Consider the following 22,939-nt stretch of genomic DNA (forward strand, 5'->3'; position numbering starts at 1 on the left):
TATATACTGTAGTTAGTACATAATATATATATACTGTAGTTAGTACATAATATATATATATATACTGTAGTTAGTACATAATATATATATACTGTAGTTAGTACATAACATATATATACTGTAGTTAGTACATAACATATATATACTGTAGTTAGTACATAACATATATATACTGTAGTTAGTACATAACATATATATACTGTAGTTAGTACATAATATATATATACTGTAGTTAGTACATAACACATATATACTGTAGTTAGTACATAATATATATATATACTGTAGTTAGTACATAATATATATATATATATATACTGTAGTTAGTACATAATATATATATATATATACTGTAGTTAGTACATAACATATATATACTGTAGTTAGTACATAATATATATATATATACTGTAGTTAGTACATAACACATATATACTGTAGTTAGTACATAATATATATATATACTGTAGTTAGTACATAACACATATATACTGTAGTTAGTACATAACATATATATACTGTAGTTAGTACATAATATATATATATACTGTAGTTAGTACATAACATATATATACTGTAGTTAGTACATAATATATATATACTGTAGTTAGTACATAACATATATATACTGTAGTTAGTACATAATATATATATATACTGTAGTTAGTACATAATATATATATATACTGTAGTTAGTACATAACATATATATACTGTAGTTAGTACATAATATATATATACTGTAGTTAGTACATAACATATATATACTGTAGTTAGTACATAATATATATATACTGTAGTTAGTACATAACATATATATACTGTAGTTAGTACATAATATATATATACTGTAGTTAGTACATAACATATATATACTGTAGTTAGTACATAATATATATATACTGTAGTTAGTACATAATATATATACTGTAGTTAGTACATAACATATATATACTGTAGTTAGTACATAATATATATATACTGTAGTTAGTACATAACATATATATACTGTAGTTAGTACATAATATATATATATACTGTAGTTAGTACATAATATATATATATACTGTAGTTAGTACATAACATATATATACTGTAGTTAGTACATAATATATATATACTGTAGTTAGTACATAACATATATATACTGTAGTTAGTACATAATATATATATACTGTAGTTAGTACATAACATATATATACTGTAGTTAGTACATAATATCTATATACTGTAGTTAGTACATGACCTCTATATACTGTAGTTAGTACATGACCTCTATATACTGTAGTTAGTACATAATATATATATATACTGTAGTTAGTACATAATATATATATATACTGTAGTTAGTACATAATATATATATACTGTAGTTAGTACATAATATATATACTGTAGTTAGTACATAACATATATATACTGTAGTTAGTACATAATATATATATACTGTAGTTAGTACATAATATATATATACTGTAGTTAGTACATAATATATATATACTGTAGTTAGTACATAACATATATATACTGTAGTTAGTACATGGCCTCTATATACTGTAGTTAGTACATAATATATATATATATATATACTGTAGTTAGTATGTGACACCTAATTACTGTAGTTAGTACATGGCCTCTATATACTGTAGTTAGTACATAACACCTAGTTACTGTAGTTAGTATATATATATATTGCTTCTACACCTGCATTGCTTGCTGTTTGGGGTTTTAGGCTGGGTTTCTGTACAGCACTTTGTGACATCAGCTGATGTAAGAAGGGCTAAATAAATACATTTTAATTTTATATAACACCCAGATATTGTAGTTCGTACATCGTTTTGGAGCTGGCATCACTCCCCTGTTAGTGTTCACACAACGTTAGTTAGGAAACCAAACTGTTCATCATTGTCTTTGCTAGAGGCTCCAGCACACATATTATTCTTTGAAGCTCTGGTTGGTGGAGTGCATTCAAACTGTTGTGCTATCTGACTGTCTATGTGTCTGTGTGTCCATCTGTCCCTCTTCAAAGCGTCCTGTCCGGTGCTGTGCAGTGGGAACGGCCAGTACCTCAAAGGGCGATGCATGTGTCACAGTGGCTGGAAGGGCGGGGAGTGCGATGTACCGACCAACCAGTGCATAGACGTCACCTGCTCTGGCCACGGGACCTGCATCGTGGGGACATGCATCTGTAACCCTGCATACAAGGGAGATAACTGTGAAGAAGGTGAATGAATGAATGGAGTAATTAATGAATGAATAATTAATTAATTAATTAATTAATTAACGGATGGATGAATACATTAATGAATTAATTAATTATTGGATGAATTAATTAATGGATGAAATCATTAATTAATGGATGAATGCATTAATTAATTAATTAATTAATGGATGAATTAATTAATTAATGGATGAAGAGAACTGTGAAGAAAGTGACATTTATCAGAGTTTGACCAGGATCACACATATTTAATTTATATTTCAAAAGTGGGTAAGTCACTACAGACTCCTGCTTGGGCCCCCGAGTGGCACAGCGGTCTAAGGAACTACAGACCCTGGTTCCATTCCAGGCTGTATCACAGCAGGTCTAAGCAACTACAGACCCTGGTTCCATTCCAGGCTGTATCACAGCAGGTCTAAGGAACTACAGACCCTGGTTCCATTCCAGGCTGTATCACAGCAGGTCTAAGGAACTACAGACCCTGGTTCCATTCCAGGCTGTATCACAGCAGGTCTAAGGAACTACAGACCCTGGTTCCATTCCAGGCTGTATCACAGCAGGTCTAAGGAACTACAGACCCTGGTTCCATTCCAGGCTGTATCACAGCAGGTCTAAGGAACTACAGACCCTGGTTCCATTCCAGGCTGTATCACAGCGGTCTAAGGAACTACAGACCCTGGTTCCATTCCAGGCTGTATCACAGCAGGTCTAAGGAACTACAGACCCTGGTTCCATTCCAGGCTGTATCACAGCAGGTCTAAGGAACTACAGACCCTGGTTCCATTCCAGGCTGTATCACAGCGGTCTAAGCAACTACAGACCCTGGTTCCATTCCAGGCTGTATCACAGCGGGTCTAAGGAACTACAGACCCTGGTTCCATTCCAGGCTGTATCACAGCAGGTCTAAGGAAATACAGACCCTGGTTCGATTCCAGGCTGTATCACAGCAGGTCTAAGGAACTACAGACCCTGGTTCGATTCCAGGCTGTATCACAGCAGGTCTAAGGAACTACAGACCCTGGTTCCATTCCAGGCTGTATCACAGCAGGTCTAAGGAACTACAGACCCTGGTTCCATTCCAGGCTGTATCACAGCAGGTCTAAGGCACTAAAGACCCTGGTTAGATTCCAGGCTGTATCACAGCGGTCTAAGGAACTACAGACCCTGGTTCCATTCCAGCGCACAATTGGCCCAGCGTCGTCCGGGTTTTGCCGGGGTAGGCCGTCATTGTAAATAAGATTTTGTTCTTAACTGACTTGCCTAGTTAAATAAAGGTTAAATAAAAAATATATATTATAATAATTGTTCCCTAAAGAATATGGTGGACTCTGTCTTCCAAAGGAGAGCACTGTTATGAAGGTGAAGTGTGATTAAAAATAGGAAAGTCTAAAGTTTTCCAAATCTGTCTTGTTCGTATTACAGACGTGTAAATTAGTCTTTGGGTGCAGCTTAGCCCAGTAGTAGAGTAATCAAACTTGAATAAAACAGATGGCCAGCATAGATAAAGTTATTTCTATATCTATTAACTATATCAACAGTCTTTAAAGTACATTCTTCTGGAGCTCTAGGTAGAGTTATCCCTCTAGAGGGTAGAGTTATCCCTGTAGAGGGTAGAGTTATCCCTGTAGAGGGTAGAGTTATCCCTGTAGAGGGTAGAGTTATCCCTGTAGAGGGTAAAGTTATCCCTGTAGAGAGTAGAGTTATCCCTGTAGTAGAGTTATCCCTGTAGAGAGTAGAGTTATCCCTGTAGTAGAGTTATCCCTGTAGAGGGTAGAGTTATCCCTGTAGAGGGTAGAGTTATCCCTGTAGAGGGAAAAGTTATCCCTGTAGTAGAGTTATCCCTGTAGAGGGTAGAGTTATCCCTGTAGAGGGTAGAGTTATCCCTGTAGAGGGAAAAGTTATCCCTGTAGAGGGTAGAGTTATCCCTGTAGAGGGTAGAGTTATCCCTGTAGAGGGTAGAGTTATCCCTGTAGAGGGAAAAGTTATCCCTGTAGAGGGTAGAGTTATCCCTGTAGAGTGTAGAGTTATCCCTGTAGAGGGTAGAGTTATCCCTGTAGAGGGTAGAGTTATCCCTGTAGAGGGTAAAGTTATCCCTGTAGAGGGTAGAGTTATCCCTGTAGAGGGTAGAGTTATCCCTGTAGAGGGTAGAGTTATCCCTGTAGAGGGTAAGGTTATCCCTGTAGAGGGTAGAGTTATCCCTGTAGAGGGTAGAGTTATCCCTGTAGAGGGTAAAGTTATCCCTGTAGAGAGTAGAGTTATCCCTGTAGAGGGTAGAGTTATCCCTGTAGAGGGTAGAGTTATCCCTGTAGAGGGTAGAGTTATCCCTCTAGAGGGTAGAGTTATCCCTGTAGAGGGTATAGTTATCCCTCTAGAGGGTAGAGTTATCCCTGTAGAGGGTAAAGTTATCCCTGTAGAGGGTAGAGTTATCCCTGTAGAGGGTAGAGTTATCTCTGTAGAGGGTAGAGTTATCCCTGTAGAGGGTAGAGTTATCCCTCTAGAGGGTAGAGTTATCCCTCTAGAGGGTAGAGTTATCCCTGTAGAGGGTAGAGTTATCCCTGTAGGTAGAGTTATCCCTGTAGAGGGTAGAGTTATCCCTGTAGAGGGTAGAGTTATCCCTGTAGAGGGTAAAGTTATCCCTGTAGAGGGTAAAGTTATCCCTGTAGAGAGTATAGTTATCCCTGTAGAGGGTAAAGTTATCCCTGTAGAGGGTAGAGTTATCCCTGTAGAGGGTAGAGTTATCCCTGTAGAGGGTAGAGTTATCCCTCTACAGGGTAGAGTTATCCCTCTAGAGGGTATAGTTATCCCTCTAGAGGGTAGAGTTATCCCTGTAGAGGGTAGAGTTATCCCTGTAGTAGAGTTATCCCTGTAGAGGGTAGAGTTATCCCTGTAGAGGGTAGAGTTATCCCTGTAGAGGGTAGAGTTATCCCTGTAGAGGGTAAAGTTATCCCTGTAGAGGGTAGAGTTATCCCTGTAGAGGGTAGAGTTATCCCTGTAGTAAAGTTATCCCTGTAGTAGAGTTATCCCTGTAGAGGGTAGAGTTATCCCTGTAGAGGGTAGAGTTATCCCTGTAGAGGGTAGAGTTATCCCTCTAGAGGGTAGAGTTATCCCTGTAGAGGGTATAGTTATCCCTCTAGAGGGTAGAGTTATCCCTGTAGAGGGTAAAGTTATCCCTGTAGAGGGTAGAGTTATCCCTGTAGAGGGTAGAGTTATCCCTGTAGAGGGTAGAGTTATCCCTGTAGAGGGTAGAGTTATCCCTGTAGAGGGTAGAGTTATCCCTGTAGAGGGTAGAGTTATCCCTCTAGAGGGTAGAGTTATCCCTCTAGAGGGTAGAGTTATCCCTCTAGAGGGTAGAGTTATCCCTGTAGAGGGTAGAGTTATCCCTGTAGAGGGTAGAGTTATCCCTGTAGAGGGTAGAGTTATCCCTGTAGAGGGTAGAGTTATCCCTGTAGAGGGTAAAGTTATCCCTGTAGAGGGTAGAGTTATCCCTGTAGAGGGTAGAGTTATCCCTGTAGAGGGTAGAGTTATCCCTGTAGAGGGTAGAGTTATCCCTGTAGAGGGTAAAGTTATCCCTGTAGAGGGTAGAGTTATCCCTGTAGAGGGTAGAGTTATACCTGTAGATGGTAGAGTTATCCCTGTAGAGGGTAGAGTTATCCCTGTAGAGGGTAGAGTTATCCCTGTAGAGGGTAGAGTTATCCCTGTAGTAAAGTTATCCCTGTAGAGCAGGGGTGTCAAAGTCAAATGGACGGAGGGCCAAATAAAAAATTTAGCTACAAGCCGAGGGCCGGACTGTTCGAATGTTCATTGAAAAATTTTTAAATGACGCATATAGTCTAGTGAACCTAATTGAACCTTTTTGATGAAATCCCCCTCCGTAAATGGCCGGGCTGATTTAGCGATCTCTTCTGCCAAAATAAAACTGGCCTTGACAGCAGCCTGGCCTTGTGATTTGGCTTTTTTGAACAGAGCCTGTCGAGATTTGAGGCCTCGTTTTAATTCCTCTGCCTTTTGTAGCCTTTGTTCCATGTCCATATTCTTGTTTTTGTCCGCGTGTTTCGTTTCATAATGTCGTCTCAGATTATACTCTTTCAGTACCGCCACACTTTCTCCACACAGAAGACACACAGGTTTTCCAGCTACCTCCGTGAACATATACTCCGACTCCCACCTTGTTTGAAACCCCCGGTTCTCAGTGTCCACCTTCCGTTTTGCCATTTTTGATGGGTATCTGAAAGTTAATTTTACTGTGATGCTGACGACTGCTGTGCCAATAAATATTGAAATGAAGCAGCCTACTGCTCGGTGCGTCACCGTTGCATTGTGGGAAATGTAGTATTGGTGCGTGTAAAAGATCTGCGGGCTGCCGGCTTGCTGCGGTCTGCGGGCCGGTTCTAATAATAAATCAAGATCATCCCAGGGGCCGTAAAAAACCTTCTCGCGGGCCGGATGTGGCCCGCGGGCCTTGACTCTGACATATGTGCTCTACAGTGATAACTTTACTACAGGGATAACTTTACTCTCTACGGGGATAACTTTACTACAGGGATAACTTTACCCTCTACAGCATATATGTCAGAGTCAAGGCCCGCGGGCCACATCCGGCCCGCGAGAAGGTTTTTTACGGCCCCTGGGATGATCTTGATTTATTATTAGAACCGGCCCGCAGACCGCAGCAAGCCGGCAGCCCGCAGATCTTTTACACGCACCAATACTACATTTCCCACAATGCAACGGTGACGCACCGAGCAGTAGGCTGCTGTGTAAATGAGATGGAGCTGCCTTGGGAAAAACTCATGGGTTTGACAACCGACGGAGCACCTGCGATGTGTGGACACAGGAGCGGACTGGTGGCGAAGATACGGGAAAAGATGCAAGAGGAAAACGCGACAGGTGAGCTGACAGCTTATCATTGTATCATACACCAGGAAGCGTTGTGCGGTAAAGCCTTGAAAATGGAGCATGTAATGAGCATCATCACGCGCACAGTTAACTTTATCAGAGCCAAAGGTTTGAATCACCGCCAGTTCAAGGCATTTCTGACGGAGTTAGAAACGGAGCATGGTGATTTGCCTTATCACACAGAGGTGCGATGGCTAAGCCAGGGAAAGGTGCTTCAAAGATGTTTCGAGCTTCGTGAGGAGATTTGTCTGTTCTTGGACAGCAAAGGGAAAGACACAACACAACTCCGAGACGAAATGTTTCTGTGTGAAATGGCTTTTCTGTGTGACATTACGAGTCATCTGAATGCAATGAACTTGCAGCTGCAGGGTCGGGATCATGTCATCTCTGATATGTACAGTACAGTGAAGGCATTTAAAACCAAACTGACTCTGTGGGAGACGCAGATGCGGAAAGAAAATTTGAGCCACTTTCCCAGCTGCCAGACCATGAAAGAGAAGCTCTCTACCAGTGCGTTCCCGAGCGCACAGTTGGCTGATAAAATAGGTATGCTTGCCGCTGACTTTCGACGCCGATTTGCTGACTTTGAAGCACAAAAAAGCAGGTTGGAACTGCTCGGTAACCCATTTGCTGTTGACGTGGAAAGCTCACCACCAAACCTCCAAATGGAGTTGATTGACCTCCAATGCAATGATGCACTGAGGGCAAAATATGCGGCAGTGGGTGCTGCGGAGTTCGCCCGTTTCCTCCCCGACACAATGCCCCAGCTGCGCATCCAGGCTGCTCAAACGTTGTCTATGTTTGGCAGCACATACCTGTGTGAACAACTGTTTTCTTTGATGAACCTGAACAAAACATCACACAGAAGTCGACTTACTGCTGAACACCTCCACTCAATTCTGAGGATTTCCTCAGCTCAGAGCCTTACCCCGAACATTGATGAACTTGTGGAAAAGATGGGACACCACCAAGTATCACCCTCAACCTCAAACAAGTGAACATTACTGTGCAATCACATATTTAGAGTTTTTACTCAGTTCAAGTTTAAAAGTTAAAGTTTAATATTTGTTTTCACTGCATGTTACTTCTCCTTAAACAAAGTGTTGTTTTTGATTAATAGATTTTTGCACTTTATTTTATTGTATTTCAATCCAATTATATTTTAAAAATATTTCAGTTGAGTGGATGATAGAAAATTGCTATTATTGTTTTTTTCTTTGAAGTAAATTTAGCCCACTTTTGCTAAAATAGAAAATATAGGCTACTGATGGTGCCTTGAATACCGGTTTCTTTCATTTAATGTTCATGTTATGGGGATTTTTATATAAAGGAAATTTGTCTTTTGTGTCTGTTGAAAATTAAAGATTACTGACAGAGCCATAAGAAAATATTGCTTTATTTATCTGATCATATTGGAATATATTTGTTAGGTTTTCAGTAGGTTCAATTAGGTTCACTAGACTATATGCGTCATTTAAAAATTTTTCAATGAACATTCGAACAGTCCGGCCCTCGGCTTGTAGCTAAATTTTTTATTTGGCCCTCCGTCCATTTGACTTTGACACCCCTGCTCTACAGGGATAACTTTACCCTCTACAGCAGGGGTGTCAAAGTCAAATGGACGGAGGGCCAAATAAAAAATTTAGCTACAAGCCGAGGGCCGGACTGTTCGAATGTTCATTGAACATTTTTTAAATGACGCATATAGTCTAGTGAACCTAATTGAACCTTTTTGATGAAATCCCCCTCCGTAAATGGCCGGGCTGATTTAGCGATCTCTTCTGCCAAAATAAAACTGGCCTTGACAGCAGCCTGGCCTTGTGATTTGGCTTTTTTGAACAGAGCCTGTCGAGATTTGAGGCCTCGTTTTAATTCCTCTGCCTTTTGTAGCCTTTGTTCCATGTCCATATTCTTGTTTTTGTCCGCGTGTTTCGTTTCATAATGTCGTCTCAGATTATACTCTTTCAGTACCGCCACACTTTCTCCACACAGAAGACACACAGGTTTTCCAGCTACCTCCGTGAACATATACTCCGACTCCCACCTTGTTTGAAACCCCCGGTTCTCAGTGTCCACCTTCCGTTTTGCCATTTTTGATGGGTATCTGAAAGTTAATTTTACTGTGATGCTGACGACTGCTGTGCCAATAAATATTGAAATGAAGCAGCCTACTGCTCGGTGCGTCACCGTTGCATTGTGGGAAATGTAGTATTGGTGCGTGTAAAAGATCTGCGGGCTGCCGGCTTGCTGCGGTCTGCGGGCCGGTTCTAATAATAAATCAAGATCATCCCAGGGGCCGTAAAAAACCTTCTCGCGGGCCGGATGTGGCCCGCGGGCCTTGACTCTGACATATGTGCTGTAGAGGGTAAAGATGAACATTTCACTGTATATCCCAGACTACATTGCTTTGCTAGTTTAAGCAAATGTACGAACGCTCAACACCCGTTGAATATGGCCGGTGTCAATAAACGTTGGCAAAAAAGCGTAATTAAATTGTTGCCAGCAGCACAGTTACAGTTACCAACGCTCTGGATAACATGAAAACAGCCCAACCAGCTCTGCTAGGGAGAGTAAAATGGTCAGAGTGGGGTGTTCTCTCATTTGTGTCTGGATGTAGCTAGCAAGCTAGCCAACGTTAGCCAGTTAGCTTGGGTGCTTGACTGCCGTTGTGAGGTCAGAACGTTCGGATCAACCTTTCTCATCGTCCAGAACATCCAGTGTGCGCTCTGAACGCTCCGAGAGCGAAACGCTCTGAATTTACCAACGGGCAATCTGACAACGCTCTGAGTTTATGGGCGGGGCTATAGCTTCAGAAGGTGTGAACGATGCTGAATGGGTGTAGACAAAGAAGAGCTCTCCAGTAGTAGTACCAACATTATTCAGGGAACCATTTTCTCAAAAGTGGGGTTACAAGTTCATCAACTTTCAAAGCAGAATTACTTTCCCATTGTATGATGTACAATTTTCAAGCTCTGAGTGTCTACTTTTATGCAATGTAAAAACAATTGTTATGTCAAATTACATGTTCCTTTTGATGGCGTAGAAGGAGGCCATTCTTGCCTTGTCTCTCAGATCGTTCACAGCTTTGTGGAAGTTATCTGTGGTGTTGATGTTTAGGACGAGGTACGTATAGTTTTTTGTGTTGCTCTAGGGAAACTGGACCTTTTTTGGAACACCGTTATTTTTGTCTTACTGAGATTTTCTGTCAGGGCCCAGGTCTGTGCAGAAGATCTAGGTGCTGCTGTTGGCCCTCCTTGGTTGGGGACAGATCTAGGTGCTGCTGTAGGCCCTCCTTGGTTGGGGACAGATCTAGGTGCTGCTGTAGGCCCTCCTTGGTCGGGGGCAGAAGCACCAGATCATCAGTAGACATTTGACTTCAGATTCTAGAGGGTTTAAGCTGTTGATAGAGATCTGTTGTGTTTTTTTGCCAATTTGAACTGCGATTTTAACTATCTCTGTCTCTCTTGCTCTCTCTCTCTGTCCTCCTCTATTCCCTATTCATTATGTACAGAGGGTCCAGGGCTTTCTATTATCCACACTAAACAATCCCCTTTGTTATCTGAAAATCCAATGAGTTTCAAAGAGGGAAAGTGTGACTTTAATCCATTAACAGATGCTGCTATCTGGGGATGATGAGGAGGGATCTCTGTAATCTATTAACAGCTGCTGCTATCTGGGGATGATGAGGAGGGATCTCTGTAATCTATTAACAGCTGCTGCTATCTGGGGATGATGAGGAGGGATCTCTGTAATCTATTAACAGCTGCTGCTATCTGGGGATGATGAGGAGAGATCTCTGTAATCCATTAACAGCTGCTGCTATCTGGGGATGATGAGGAGAGATCTCTGTAATCCATTTAACAGCTGCTGCTATCTGGGTATGATGAGGAGGGATCTCTGTAATCTATTAACAGCTGCTGCTATCTGGGGATGATGAGGAGAGATCTCTGTAATCCATTTAACAGCTGCTGCTATCTGGGGATGATGAGGAGGGATCTCTGTAATCTATTAACAGCTGCTGCTATCTGGGGATGATCAGGAGGGATCTCTGTAATCCATTTAACAGCTGCTGCTATCTGGGTATGATGAGGAGGGATCTCTGTAATCCATTTAACAGCTGCTGCTATCTGGGGATGATGATGAGGGATCTCTGTAATCCATTAAGAACTGCTGCTATCTGGGGATGATCAGGAGGGATCTCTGTAATCCATTTAACAGCTGCTGCTATCTGGGGATGATGAGAGAGAAGGAGCAAGGGAAGAGAAAAGAGGAGAGGAGAGGAGAGAAAACACAGGATGAGATTGAAGTAGCCATTGTGTTTGTCAGTCTGTTGAAGCCTCTCATTTCCAGATGAGTAATGGCCCCCATGAGTTTGATAGATGGTGCTTCCTGACATTCCCTAGCCCCTGCACACCCCTATTCTATCAGGGTTTGGGAACCATTAGCTGTATGGCGCAGCAGAGACCCACAAGCACCCCTACCCTTCTTCTCCTACGACCTTCAGCCAGTATGATTAATTACCAGGAGAGACAGTGATGTCAGTTGGACCTAGCCTCTGATCTCTCTGCCTCTCTGAGCCTGGCGCCCCCAAACCATCTGCCTACCGAGCGAGAGACCTGAGTTGAGAACCAAATGACACCCTATTTTCTATATAATGCGCTACCGTACTGTATAGTGCAGAAGCCTGCATAGGGCTCTGGGCAAAAGTAGCCCACTACATAGGGAATAGGGTGTCATTTGGGACGCATATCTGGAGAGTCCTGGGATCTTCTCTGTCTCATTCTAACGGATCTTTAGAGCCTTTTATGTAACGATAAAGAGGAGATGAGATGACGTAACGCTGTCCCGGTGCCCCCACTAGCTGGAGTAGTGTCTGGCCACTACCCCATTTGTCTCCCCAGTTACCATCTTGTCTCATCACTGCAACTCCCCAATGGGCTCTGGAGACGAAGGTTGAGTCATCCGTCCTCTGAAACGTGACCCGCCAAACCACGCTTCTTAACACCCACCAATGTGTCGAAGGAAACGCTGTTCAACTGACGACCGAGGCCCGCCACAAGGAGTTGCTAGAGCGCGACGAGCCAAGTAAAGCCCACCCGGCCAAACCCTCCCCTTATCCGGACGACGCTGGGACAATTGTGTGACGTCCTATGGGACTCCCGATCACGGCCAGTTGTGATGCAGCCTTTGATCAAAGCCAGGCCTGTAATGACACCATCTAGCTTAGTTTGGAGACACACCTACTCATTCAAGGGCTTTTCTTTATTTTTTACAATTTATACATTGTCGAATAATAGTGAAGACAACAACACTATGTTATAACACAGTTTATTTTTAAGTGTTAAACAAATCAAAATGTATTTTAGATTTTAGATTCTTCAAAGTAGCCACCCTTTATGCCTTTATGACAGCTCTGCACAGTTTTGGCATTCTCTTAACCAGCTTTACCTGGAATGCTTTTCCAACAGTCTTGAAATAGTTCCCACATATGCTGAGCACTTGTTGGCTGCTTTTCCTTCACTCTGCCGTCCAACTCATCCCAAATCATCTCAATTGGGTTGAGGTCGGTGGATTGTGGAAGCCAGGTCATCTGATGCAGCACTCCATCACTCTCCTTCTTGGTCACATAGCCCTTATACAGCCTTGAGGTGTGTTGGGTCATTGTCCTGTTGAAAAAACAAGTGATTGTCCTACTAAGCGCAAACCAAATGTGATGGCATATCACTGCAGAATGCTGTGGGAGCCATGCTGGTTAAGTGTGCCTTGGATTCTAAATAAATCACTGACAGTGTCACCAGCAAAGCACCCCCACACAATCACACCTCCTCCTCCATGCTTCACGGTTGGAACCACACATGCTGAGATCATCTGTTCACCTACTCTGCGTCTCACAAAGACATGGCGGTTGGAACCCAAAATCTCAAATTTGGACTCAACGAACCAAAGGACAGATTTTCACCGGTCTATAATGTCCATTGCTCGTGTTTCTTGACCCAAGCAAGTCTCTTCTTATTGGTGTCCTTTAGTAGTGGTTTCTTTGCAGCAATTCGACCATGAAGTCCTGATTCACACAGTCACCTCTGAACAGTTGATGTTGAGATGTGTCTGTTACTTGAACTCTGTGAAGCATTTATTTGGGCTGCAATTTCTGAGGCTGGTAACTCTAATGAATGTATCCTCTGCAGCAGAGGTAACTCTGGGTCTGTCCTTTCCTGTGGCGGTCCTCATGAGAGCCAGTTTCATCATAGGGCTTGATTGTTTTTGTGACGGAACTTGAAGAAACTTTTGATTGACCGGACTGACTGACCTTCATGTCTTAAAGTAATGATGGACTGTCATTTCTCTTTGCTTATTTGAGCTGTTTTTGTTGTTACAGGCTTATTATAAAATGGATTAAATTGTTGTTTTTCCTCATCAATCTACACACAATACCCCATAATGACAAAGCGAAAAAAGGTTTTATATATTTTTTTATTATGTTAACCCCTTGACTTTTGGATATGACGCTACAAGCTTGGCAGACCTGCATTTGGGGAGTTTCCCCCAATTTTTTCTCTGCAGATCCTCTCAAGCTCTGTCACGTTGGATGGGGAGCATTGCTGCACAGCTATTTCCAGGTCTCTCCAGAGATGTTAGATCGGGTTAAAGTGCTGGCTCTGGCTGGGCCACTCAAGGACATTCAGAGACTTGTCCCAAAGCCACTCCTGCATTGTCTTTGCTGTGTGCTTAGGGTCATTGTCCTGTTGGAAGGTGAACGTTCGCCCCAGTCTGAGGTCCTGAGCTCTCTGGAGCAGGTTTTCATCGATGATCTCTCTGGACTTTGCTCCGTTCATCGTTCCCTCGATTCTGACTTGTTTCCCAGTCCCTGTCGCTGAAAAACATCCCCACACCTTGATGCTGCCACCAGACACTTGGCATTCAGGCCAAAGAGTTCAACCTTGGTTTCGTCAGACCAGAGAATCTTGTTTCTCATTGTCTGAGAGTCCTTTAGGTGCCTTTTGGCAAATTCCAAGCAGGCTGTCATGTGCCTTTTACTGAGGAGTGGCTTCCTTCTGGCCACTCTAAAATAAAGGCCTGATTGGTTGTGTGCTGCAGAGATGGTTGTTCTTCTGGAAGGTTCTCCCATCTCCATAGAGGAACTCTAAAGCTCTGTCAGAGTGACCATCGGATTATTTGGTCACCTCCCTGACCAAGGCCCTTCTTCCCTGATTGCTCAGTTTGGCTGGTCAGCCAGCTCTAAGAAGATACTTGGTGGTTCCAAACTTTTTCCGTTTAAGAATGATGGAGCCACTGTTTTCTTGAGGACCTTCAACGCTGCAGAAATGTTTTGGGTCCCTTCCCCAGATCTGTGCCTCGACACAATGTTGTCTTGGAGCTCAACGGACAATTCTTTGACCTCATGACTTGGTTTTTGTTCTGGCATATACTGTCAGCTGTGGGACCTTATATAGACAGGTGTGTGCCTTTCCAAATCATGTCCAATTAATTGAATTTACCACAGGTGGACTCCAATCAGGTATTATGTATATAATCAGGACAGGTATTATGTATATAATCAGGACAGGTATTATGTATATAATCAGGACAGGTATTGTATATATAATCAGGACAGGTATTGTATATATAATCAGGACAGGTATTATGTATATAATCAGGACAGATATTATGTATATAATCAGGACAGGTATTGTATATATAATCAGGACAGGTATTGTATATATAATCAGGACAGGTATTGTACATATAATCAGGGCATGTATTATGTATATAATCAGGACAGGTATTATGTATATAATCAGGACAGGTATTGTATATATAATCAGGACAGGTATTGTTTATATAATCAGGACAGGTATTATGTATATAATCAGGACAGGTATTATATATATATAATCAGGACAGGTATTGTATATATAATCAGGACAGGTAGTGTATATATAATCAGGACAGGTATTGTACATATAATCAGGACAGGTATTGTACATATAATCAGGACAGGTATTGTATATATAATCAGGACAGGTATTGTATATATAATCAGGACAGGTATTATGTATATAATCAGGACAGGTATTATGTATATAATCAGGACAGGTATTGTACATATAATCAGGACAGGTATTGTATATATAATCAGGACAGGTATTGTACATATAATCAGGACAGGTAGTGTATATATAATCAGGATATGTATTGTATATATAATCAGGACAGGTATTGTACATATAATCAGGACAGGTATTGTACATATAATCAGGACAGATATTATGTATATATAATCAGGACAGGTATTATGTATATAATCAGGACAGGTATTATGTATATAATCAGGACAGGTATTGTATATATAATCAGGACAGGTATTGTATATATAATCAGGACAGGTATTATGTATATAATCAGGACAGGTATTGTGTATATAATCAGGACAGGTATTGTGTATATAATCAGGACAGGTATTGTATATATAATCAGGACAGGTATTGTGTATATGATCAGGACAGGTATTGTGTATATAATCAGGACAGGTATTTTAGATATATAATCAGGACAGGTATTGTGTATATAATCAGGACAGGTATTGTGTATATAATCAGGACAGATATTGTATATATAATCAGGACAGGTATTGTATATATAATCAGGACATGTATTGTATATATAATCAGGACAGGTATTGTGTATATAATCAGGACAGGTATTGTGTATATAATCAGGACAGGTATTGTGTATATAATCAGGACAGGTATTGTATATATAATCAGGACATGTATTGTATATATAATCAGGACAGGTATTGTGTATATAATCAGGACAGGTATTGTATATATAATCAGGACATGTATTGTATATATAATCAGGACAGGTATTGTGTATATAATCAGGACAGGTATTGTACATCTTCTCAACAAGCTGTAAACCTGATTGAATAGTGTTCTCATCCTTATAAGTGCTCACTGCTGTCGCACCCGCATGCACTTCTCTCAGCTGATGATGTCACTTCCCTCAGCTAATGTGTCACTTCCCTCAGCTGATGATGTCACTTCCCTCAGCTGATGATGTCACTTCCCTCAGCTAATGTGTCACTTCCCTCAGCTGATGATGTCACTTCCCACAGCTGATGTGTCACTTCCCTCAGCTGATGATGTCACTTCCCTCAGCTGTTGATGTCACTTCCCACAGCTGTTGATGTCACTTCCCACAACTGATGTGTCACTTCCCTCAGCTGTTGATGTCACTTCCCACAGCTGTTGATGTCACTTCCCACAGCTGTTGATGTCACTTCCCACAGCTGATGATGTCACTTCCCTCAGCTGATGATGTCACTTCCCTCAGCTGATGATGTCACTTCCCACAGCTGATGTGTCACTTCCCACAGCTGATGTGTCACTTCCCTCAGCTGATGATGTCACTTCCCACAGCTGATGTGTCACTTCCCACAGCTGATGTGTCACTTCCCTCAGCTGATGATGTCACTTCCCACAGCTGATGTGTCACTTCCCACAGCTGATGTGTCACTTCCCACAGCTGTTGATGTCACTTCCCACAGCTGTTGATGTCACTTCCCACAGCTGATGTGTCACTTCCCTCAGCTGATGATGTCACTTCCCTCAGCTGATGATGTCACTTCCAAACAGCTGGTGATGTCACTTACCACAGCTGACGCGTCCCAAATGGCACCCTATCGTGTTTATAGTGGAATACTTAGAGCCCCGTGGCCAACCCTCCAGCATGCTTTTAGGGAAACCTGTTCTTGTCAAGGTCTTCCCCTCTCCTCTCCTTCCATCTGTCCTCCACTCCTCTCTTCTCCTCTTTTATCTGTGTCCTCTACTCCTCTCTTCTCCTCTTTTCTCTGTGTCCTCTACTCCTCTCTTCTCCTCTTCTCACTGTGTCCTCTACTCCTCTCTTCTCCTCTTTTCTCTGTGTCCTCTACTCATCTCTTCTCCTCTTCTCTCTGTGTCCTCTCCTTCCATCTGTTCTCTACTCCTCTCTTCTCCTCTTTTCTCTGTGTCCTCTACTCCTCTCTTCTCCTCTTTTCTCTGTGTCCTCTACTCCTCTCTTCTACTCTTCTCACTGTGTCCTCTACTCCTCTCTTCTCCTCTTCTCACTGTGTCCTCTACTCCTCTCTTCTCCTCTTCTCACTGTGTCCTCTACTCCTCTCTTCTCCTCTTCTCACTGTGTCCTCTACTCCTCTCTTCTCCTCTTCTCACTGTGTCCTCTACTCCTCTCTTCTCCTCTTCTCTCTGTGTCCTCTCCTTCCATCTGTCCTCTACTCATCTCTTCTCCTCTTCTCTCTGTGTCCTCTACTCCTCTCTTCTTCTCTGTTCTCTACTTGATCTCTCCTTTTTTCCATCCTTCCTCTCCTCCTCTTCTGTTTTTTGAGTTTTGCTGTGAAGGAAGGTTTGTCATTTGCCTGTTTGTAAATCCCCTTTCTGTTCCTCACAGGGCTCAGAGAGTGCTAGTCGACCTCTCTGTAGATGTCAGCTCCTGTCTGCTTTGTAAGGGTGTAACATGCACTAAACACTAAGCCTATTGAGGCTAGAGCGTTGAATCCCAGTCCCCACTGTGGGCGGTTATTGTTCCCCCATGTAGAGATCATCCTCCCCTTGTCCCCTGGCTGTCTGATAGATGCCAGGGCGGCCCAGTGGGGGGGGGCTGGAGGCCCGGGGGGACACTGGAAACAGCAGGAGACTGGAGTGACTGTGTTGACTGCCTAACTCTGTCTACCAGTGACTGTGTACCTGCCTAACTCTGTCTATCAGTGACTGCGTACCTGCCTAACTCTGTCTATCAGGGACTGCGTACCTGCCTAACTCTGTCTATCAGTGACTGCGTACCTGCCTAACTCTGTCTATCAGGGACTGCGTACCTGCCTAACTCTGTCTATCAGTGACTGCGTACCTGCCTAACTCTGTCTATCAGTGACTGCGTACCTGCCTAACTCTGTCTATCAGGGACTGCGTACCTGCCTAACTCTGTCTATCAGTGACTGCGTACCTGCCTAACTCTGTCTATCAGTGACTGCGTACCTGCCTAACTCTGTCTATCAGGGACTGCGTACCTGCCTAACTCTGTCTATCAGTGACTGCGTACCTGCCTAACTCTGTCTATCAGGGACTGCGTACCTGCCTAACTATGTCTATCAGTGACTGTGGTGACTGTGTACCTGCCTAACTCTGTCTATCAGTGACTGTGGTGACTGTGTACCTGCCTAACTCTGTCTATCAGTGACTGTGGTGACTGTGTACCTGCCTAACTCTGTCTATCAGGGACTGTGGTGACTGTGTACCTGCCTAACTCTGTCTATCAGGGACTGTGGTGACTGCGTACCTGTCTAACTCTGTCTATGTGGCTTTGTGTCTGACTGTCTCTGTGTAACTCTGTCAATGACTGACTGACTGTTTCTAATATGACTCTGTCTTCCTGCTCGCTATGTGACTCTTTCAACAACTCTGTCTCTGTGTTGCCTGTGTATCTAATTCTCCCTCTCTCGCTCTCTCTCTCTCTCTCTCTCTCTCTGTCTCTGTCTCTCTCTCTCTCTGTCTCTCTCTCCCTCTCTCTCTCTCTCTGTATCTCTCTCCCTCTCTCTCTCTCTCTCTCTCTCTCTCTCTCTCTCTCTCTCTCTCTCTCTCTCTCTCTCTCTGTCTCTGTCTCTCTCTCTCTCTCTCTCTCTCTCTCTCTCTCTCTCTCTCTCTCTCTCTCTCTCTCTCTCTCTCTCTCTCTCTCTGTCTCTCTCTCTCTCTCTCTCTCTCTCTCTCTCTCTCTCTCTCTCTCTCTCTCTCTCTCTCTCTCTCTCTCTCTGTCTCTCTATCTCTCTCTCTCTCTCTCTCTCTGTATATCGCTCTTTCTCTCTCTTCCAGTGGACTGTCTGGACCCTACCTGTTCTGGGCGTGGGGTTTGTGTGCGTGGAGAGTGCCACTGTTTCGTGGGCTGGGGCGGGTCGGGGTGTGAGAACACCAGGGCGTCCTGCATGGACCAGTGTTCTGGACACGGAGCCTTCCTGACCGACACCGGAACCTGCAGCTGTGACCCCAACTGGACCGGACACGACTGCTCCACAGGTCAGTGGCTACAGACATATATCTTAATATCTCAATTTAATACACACTGAGTATACCAACTATTAGGAACACGTTCCGACTATCGAGTTGCATACTCCCCTCTTGCCCTCACAACAGCCACAATTCGCCAGGGCATGGACTGTACAAGGTGTTGAAAGTGTTCCACAGTGATTCTGGTCCGTGTTGACTCCAATGCTTCCCACAGTTGTGTCAAGTTGGCTGGATGTCCTTTGGTTGGTGGACCATTCTTGATACACACAGGAAACTGTTGAGCTTGAAAAACCCAGAAGTGTTGCAGTTCTTTACACATTCAAACCGATGCGCTTGTCTTGCCCATATTCACCCTCTGAATGGCACACATACACAATCCATGTCTCAATTGTCTCAAGACTTAAAAGTCCTTATTTAACTGGTCTCCCCCCCCTTCATCTACACTGATTGAAGTGGATTTAACAGGTGACATCAATAAGGGATCATAACTTTCACCTGGATTCACCTGGTCAGTCTGTCATGGAAGAGCAGGTGTTCTTAATGTTTTGTACACTCAGTTTATCTAATTAGTACTGGACCGGACCGGACCTTCATTCTTCAGAAAGTATTCATACCCTGTGACTTAATCCACATGTTGTGTGTTACAGCTGAATTCACACACAATACCCCATAATGACAAAGTGAAAACATGTTTTATATATTTTTGCTAATTTATTAAAAACGAGATACAGAAATATCTAATTTACCCAACTATTCACACCCTTGAGTCAATACTTTGTAGAAGAATCTTTGGCTGGGATTACAGTGTTGAGTCATCTTCAGTATGTCTGTAACAGCTTTGAGTCGTCTTCAGTATGTCTGTAACAGCTTTGAGTCGTCTTCAGTATGTCTGTAACAGCTTTGAGTCGTCTTCAGTATGTCTGTAACAGCTTTGAGTCGTCTTCAGTATGTCTGTAACAGCTTTGAGTCGTCTTCAGTATGTCTGTAACAGCGTTGAGTCGTCTTCAGTATGTCTGTAACAGCTTTGAGTCGTCTTCAGTATGTCTGTAACAGCGTTGAGTCGTCTTCAGTATGTCTGTAACAGCGTTGAGTCGTCTTCAGTATGTCTGTAACAGCTTTGAGTCGTCTTCAGTATGTCTGTAACAGCGTTGAGTCGTCTTCAGTATGTCTGTAACAGCTTTGAGTCGTCTTCAGTATGTCTGTAACAGCTTTGAGTCGTCTTCAGTATGTCTGTAACAGCTTTGAGTTGTCTTCAGTATGTCTGTAACAGCGTTGAGTCGTCTTCAGTATGTCTGTAACAGCGTTGAGTCGTCTTCAGTATGTCTGTAACAGCTTTGAGTCGTCTTCAGTATGTCTGGATCAGCTTTGAGTCGTATTCAGTATGTCTGTAACGGCTTTGAGTCATCTTCAGTATGTCTGTAACAGCTTTGAGTCGTCTTCAGTATGTCTGTAACAGCGTTGAGTCGTCTTCAGTATGTCTGTAACAGCGTTGAGTCGTCTTCAGTATGTCTGTAACAGCTTTGAGTCGTCTTCAGTATGTCTGGATCAGCTTTGAGTCGTATTCAGTATGTCTGTAACGGCTTTGAGTCATCTTCAGTATGTCTGTAACAGCTTTGAGTCGTCTTCAGTATGTCTGTAACAGCGTTGAGTCGTCTTCAGTATGTCTGTAACAGCTTTGAGTCGTCTTCAGTATGTCTGTAACAGCGTTGAGTCGTCTTCAGTATGTCTGTAACAGCTTTGAGTCGTCTTCAGTATGTCTGTAACAGCTTTGAGTCGTCTTCAGTATGTCTGTAACAGCTTTGAGTTGTCTTCAGTATGTCTGTAACAGCGTTGAGTCGTCTTCAGTATGTCTGTAACAGCGTTGAGTCGTCTTCAGTATGTCTGTAACAGCTTTGAGTCGTCTTCAGTATGTCTGGATCAGCTTTGAGTCGTATTCAGTATGTCTGTAACGGCTTTGAGTCATCTTCAGTATGTCTGTAACAGCTTTGAGTCGTCTTCAGTATGTCTGTAACAGCGTTGAGTCGTCTTCAGTATGTCTGTAACAGCGTTGAGTCGTCTTCAGTATGTCTGTAACAGCTTTGAGTCGTCTTCAGTATGTCTGGATCAGCTTTGAGTCGTATTCAGTATGTCTGTAACGGCTTTGAGTCATCTTCAGTATGTCTGTAACAGCTTTGAGTCGTCTTCAGTATGTCTGTAACAGCGTTGAGTCGTCTTCAGTATGTCTGTAACAGCGTTGAGTCGTCTTCAGTATGTCTGTAACAGCTTTGAGTCGTCTTCAGTATGTCTGTAACAGCTTTGCACATCTGGATTTGGCGATTTTCTCCCATTCTTTCTCACAGATTTTCAATTGGATTCAAGTCTTTTCTTTGTCTGGGCCACTGAAGGACTTTCACATTCTTGTTCTGAAGGCCATTCCAGTGTTGCGTTGAATCTTCGCCCCCCGGTATAACGTCCTTTGCACTTTGAAGCAGATTCACATTCATGTGCCTTTTTCTCAAGAGTGGCTTCAGTCTGGCCGCTCTCCCATAAAAGCCCAGATTGGTGAAGTGCTGTAGAGATTGTTGTTCTTCTGGCAGGCTATCCCATCGCAGCCAAGGATCTATGTAGTTCTGTCAGAGTGGTCATTGGGTTCTTGGTCACCTTCCTGTCCAAGGTCCTTCTTGCCCTAGAGTCTGGGTTGTTCCATATTTGTTTAATGTTTCAATGTTGGAGACCACTGTGCTCTTGGAAACTTTCAACACTCTAGAAATAGTTTTATACCCTTCCCCCAAATATATGCCTCGTCACAATTATATCTCTGAGATCTAGTAAACAGTTTATTGGACTTATATAGTTTCTGCTCTGACATGCACTGTCACCCGGACCTTATATAGACAGGTGTGTTACTTTCTAAATTGTTTTCTGAGGGTCTGTACTCCTGAAGTTGAAGACTGTTTTCTGGGGGTCTGTACTCCTGAAGTTGAAGTCTGTTTTCTGGGGGTCTGTACTCCTGAAGTTGAAGACTGTTTTCTGGGGGTCTGTACTCCTGAAGTTGAAGACTGTTTTCTGGGGGTCTGTACTCCTGAAGTTGAAGACTTTTTTCTGAGGGTCTGTACTCCTGAAGTTGAAGACTGTTTTTGTGCTTGCCAGTTAGCTAGCAGTTCTCAGCTGTTAGCAGCCAGTTAGCTAGCAGGTCTCAGCTGTTAGCAGCCAGTTAGCTAGCAGTTCTCAGCTGTTAGCAGCCAGGTAGCTAGCAGTTCTCAGCTGTTAGCAGCCAGTTAGCTAGCAGTTCTCAGCTGTTAGCAGCCAGGTAGCTAGCAGTTCTCAGCTGTTAGCAGCCAGTTAGCTAGCAGGTCTCAGCTGTTAGCAGCCAGTTAGCAGCCAATGGCTAGCATTTTTTGGCTAACAATTATTTAGACCTGGTGTTTATTTGAAACAGGTATTTGCTATTAATAGGGAGTGTGTTTAATTAAAGTTTTACGCTAGTTTTAAAGTTCAAGATAATTCTTCAAAATGTGGATCCGACTGAGGTAACTGCTGGCTTCCTGTCAGAAATAAACATTAGTGATTATTTTTAATCGTGTGTGTGTGTGTGTGTATGTGTGGTTATGTCCCAATTTTTTTTTGCTGCTTAACATGAAAGCACCAATTATCCCCATCAACAGAAGTAGGCTTCAGCTCTGCTTCTCTACGGCAGCAATCACAGCTGATTTTAGTAATACGTTTGGGTTCTTCTGTCCTTGTCCGATCGCCTTCTCTCTGTCTCTAAACCTCCTCACACATCGGCCTG

At 42.8% G+C, this 22,939-nt stretch overlaps 1 protein-coding gene across 1 annotated transcript in view; it reads left to right on the forward strand.

Moving 5' to 3' along the window:
* Positions 1–2,029: 2,029 nt before the first annotated feature.
* The window catches only part of LOC139548337 (teneurin-4), a gene marked incomplete at its 5' end in the record, with an annotated part of 289,854 nt that continues 268,944 nt past the window's right edge, over positions 2,030–22,939 (forward strand). The window contains 2 exon segments of the mRNA XM_071357954.1: positions 2,030–2,224; positions 18,979–19,179. Coding sequence (XP_071214055.1) covers positions 2,083–2,224; positions 18,979–19,179 — 343 coding nt within the window.

The sequence above is a fragment of the Salvelinus alpinus genome, chromosome 21 (genome assembly GCF_045679555.1).
Source record: "Salvelinus alpinus chromosome 21, SLU_Salpinus.1, whole genome shotgun sequence".
NCBI lineage: Eukaryota > Metazoa > Chordata > Actinopteri > Salmoniformes > Salmonidae > Salvelinus > Salvelinus alpinus.